General features: G+C 40.2%; 1 protein-coding gene across 1 annotated transcript in view; it reads right to left on the reverse strand.

The window, feature by feature from the left end:
- Positions 1–3,913, reverse strand: part of LOC107667462 (alpha-1,3-mannosyl-glycoprotein 4-beta-N-acetylglucosaminyltransferase B-like) — a 146,844-nt gene that overhangs the window by 18,901 nt on the left and 124,030 nt on the right. Inside the window, exon 9 of the mRNA XM_016459134.1 lies at positions 2,054–2,184. Within this exon, the coding sequence (XP_016314620.1) occupies positions 2,054–2,184 (131 nt within the window). The remainder of the gene's footprint in view (positions 1–2,053; positions 2,185–3,913) is intronic.

A 3,913-nucleotide genomic window follows, 5' to 3' on the forward strand; every position in this document is an offset into this window, starting at 1 on the left:
GACAGTTTTCCGCCCTAATCCAAGCCCCAGAGCTCGCTCCAGTGTCGGCTACAGCCCCAGAGCCCGCTCCAGTGTGGGTTCCAGCCCCCGAATCCAGCTCAGCGAGGGCTCCAGTCCCTGAGTTTAGCCCAGCGAGGGCTCCAGTCCCCGAGTTTAGCCCAGCGAGGGCTCCAGTCACCGGGTTTAGCCCAGAGAGGGCTCCAGTCCCCGAGTTTAGCACAGCGAGGGCTCCCGCCGAGTTTAGTCCACGGAGGGCTCCTGTTCCCGAGTTTAGCCCAGAGAGGGCTCCAGTTCCCGGGTTTAGCCCAGAGAGGGCTCCAGTCCCCGAGTTGGTTCCAGTCACCGAGTTTAGCCCAGAGAGGGTTCCAGTCCCCGGGTCTAGCACAGAAAGGGCTCCAGTCCCCATGTCCTGCCCAAGAAGGGCTCCAGTTCCCATGTCCAGCCCAAGGAGGGCTCCAGTACCCAAGTCAAGGTCAGGGTTGGCCACAGTTCCTGATTTAGGAATACGGAGGGCCTCTGAAACCGACATTCTCCCCAAGGATTTTTTTTGTAGTAGGGGTCCGTCCATGGAGGCCGGACCGAGTGCCGAAGCCAGGCTCCCCGAACTCCCTACTCCGCCACGGCCTCCTGAACTCCCTACTCCGCCATGGCCTCCTGAACTGTCTGCTCCGCCATGGCCTCCTGAACTGTCTGCTCCGCCATGGCCCCCCGAGCTCCCTGTTCCGCCATGGCATCCCAGTCTGCCTGCTCCGCCATGGCGCCCGAAACGGAGCGAGGCCTCCAGAGCGCCCATCCACCCGCCCTGTTGGTTGTTATGAGGCGCATGGACGCTCCTTCCGGGAGGGGGGGGGAGTAATGTCAGACTCTGTTCCTGTCCTGTGCTTTGTGTTTTGTTCCCCAAGTGCTCCATGTCCTGTTTTTTTCCCCCGTGTTCCTCCTATGCCCTTATTTGGTCCTTCCCGTTCCTGTCCTTATTATGATTATTGATCGAGGTGTTCCCTCATTAGTTTCCATGTATATTTAATCTCTGTGCTTCCTGAGTCGAGCGTGCTGTCTTAAACGTCGATCCCGTGTCCTGCATGTGTTTTCCTGGATGTCAATAAAGACTGTTGATTGTTATGCTCCTCGTTCCTTGCTCCTTGTTCCTCACTCCTCACCGTAGGCACACCGTGACAGTATGTGTGATGATCAATGTTTACTTTTTGAAGCGTGAAAGTTTTAGTGTAATGGACTTTCAATGTAGAGGCAGAAATCTCTCGGGTTTCATTCAAATATCTTTATTTGTGTTTCAAGATGAAGAAAAGCCTTATGAGTTTGGAGCATGATGGTAAGTAAATGACGATTTTAATTAAAAAAAAAATATATTTTTGGGTGAACTATCCATTTAACAACAGTTGTTTCATTCTGTTTGGTTTACACTATTTGGATTTAATGTAAATTGGGTTGTTGGATAATACTGCTGTCTGAAAAAGAGGATGACAACCATATGTTGCAGCACATTAACACATGTTACATGTACTTACTATTATAATAACAATTAATTATGCATAATTACATGCAAGCCAAACCCTAATCCTAACCTTAACCATATAGTAAGTACATGTAGTTAATTAATGTTACTCAGTACTTAAATGTATAATTACACCGTAACAAAGACACCTTAAAATAAAGTGTAACCAAAATTTCCAACAAACCTAATAAAACATGAGATAAAGTGACAAAAAAGAAGAGACATTACTTATTCTTATAGACTTCACTTCCTGAAATGATGGTGATGCAATTGCGATTATTTTTTATATTTTTTTTATTTAGGGCATGATTTGTGTGTTGAGATAGCTATGATGGTTGCAATAAAAATATGCATATCAAGGAGAAACATCTACACCAACACATAGCTATGACTTGCATCGGCTAATAATTATTCAAATCTTTACACATATGTGAAGGAGAGACACAAAAATAATGATTCATATAGTGAACGAGCAATAAATAAAATAATAAGAATAAGAATAAGAAGAATAACTATAGAAAAAGAGAGATGTATAATTCTTACCGCATCTTTTTCTGGATTGCACACCTTCACCCACATGATGTGGTCCAACAGCCAATCAATGGGCTTGTCTTTGTAGAACATTAGCATAAACTCCACGATCAACGGCAAGTCTAATGACTTGAACATTTTACCTGAAACGAGCAAAGCAGATTCATGACTATCAACCAAACGAGACTAATAACGTCAGCTGAAACACGTTCACCCCTGAGGGAGGATTTGTGGGCATTCTGGACTGAAGTGAAAAATCAAAACTCGCATGGATTTACACTTTCAACAAGGATTTAAACAAGGAACTCGAGGGAGGAATGATGAAGGGCAAAAAAACATTTAATGAAATCAAAAGGAAAGGGCGCTCTGTGAGTAATTACATTTTCATATTAACGATTCAAGGCTCTTCTACTAAGGTGGTGCAGCAAATGTTCTACATAAATTATAAAATTTTTCTTAAAACATGAGATTAATTCAATTGGTAAAATGAAATTAGATCAGATTCAGGAAGAAGGATGTTGTTTTTCTATAGCAGCATTTTTATTGGCCTCTAATTTAATTTTTCAAAACTGTTTAGGTCACAGAGGAACTGATGTGGCCATTTCTGCTGGCTTAGGGCGAACACTCAGCCAGTAAATCAGCTCGTTTTTGGTAATCTATAATAGAAGAGACATCTGTTTTTATGCATTATGAATCACTGTCCAACATCAACCACACAGACAGTATCTCGCACAGAAACATCCTGCCTCTCCAGATGTCAAAACACATCAGCTCTGATCTGACGGCCTCCACTGATCCATTTCATCCCACAGATCAGTTTTTACTGTCTTTTCATGGGCATGAAAATGTGGTTTTGTTCCATACAGCATACAGCCATACTACTCTGTGTCTGTAGTAGTGTGCCAAAACCAGCGGCATACAGAGAACAGAGTTCACTATAGTTACTGTATCCCACATTCATTGTTCTTGACTTGACCTGACAAATGTTAAAGGTAAGGTGTGTAATTTTTGTTTTAAATATTTAAATACTTTCTCAGTATTGCAGTTGCAGTCTTATATGCAGAAACATATACAGTAAATAAGCCATTCGTAGCCTGATGTCCCTGACAAGTATAGACACTGTGTTTCTAAGGCCAAAACATATATATACAGTATATATATATATGTATATCTTTAATACAAGAACTTTACTGAACTGTAGGAAGTTACTAAAATAATTGGCCGGGTACAATATTGAAGATTTCTCAGCCATATAACAGACAAGCATCATAAAATGGAAAAAATAAGTAAATAAAATGAAGAATAGGAAATACAACAACATGAAATATATAAAGGGCAACTAGGGGTTTTCCTAAACTAAGTTTAAATTCTTCTATTAAACATTAAACATAAATTCAAGGCATTCTTCTTAATTAATTTCAGCGATTTAAAATTTTATTCAGGAATTTATTCTTACTCAAAAATAATTTTTGAGGAAAGGATAATAATTATATAATTGCTAAATCATGTTTCATCTTCCATAAATATACCAAACATCACATTTTCCTTTATTAATTCAGAAAAAAATTCAAATTTAGAAAATAACCAGTAAAATCCTCAGAAAAGCAAATTTACAATCATAAAATTAATGTTCTGTTGTTTCAATCTGCCCATCACAAAAGGAGCAATTGTTAAAATCTATAAAATTTTAGTTCCTTGTCATCATTTTGCTTTATTTGATGTTTGATTCATCGTTGGCTCCCTCTTACCTCATACTCCGGGGTTTCCTTACGCTTTTGTGCACATGCATACTCTTCAAAAACTGCCCTTCTTGAGGGTATACTAATATATATATATATATATATATATATATATATATATACCCCATATATA

Source organism: Sinocyclocheilus anshuiensis, unplaced genomic scaffold (assembly GCF_001515605.1).
Source record: "Sinocyclocheilus anshuiensis isolate Anshui unplaced genomic scaffold, SAMN03320099.WGS_v1.1 scaffold1547, whole genome shotgun sequence".
Taxonomy (NCBI): domain Eukaryota; kingdom Metazoa; phylum Chordata; class Actinopteri; order Cypriniformes; family Cyprinidae; genus Sinocyclocheilus; species Sinocyclocheilus anshuiensis.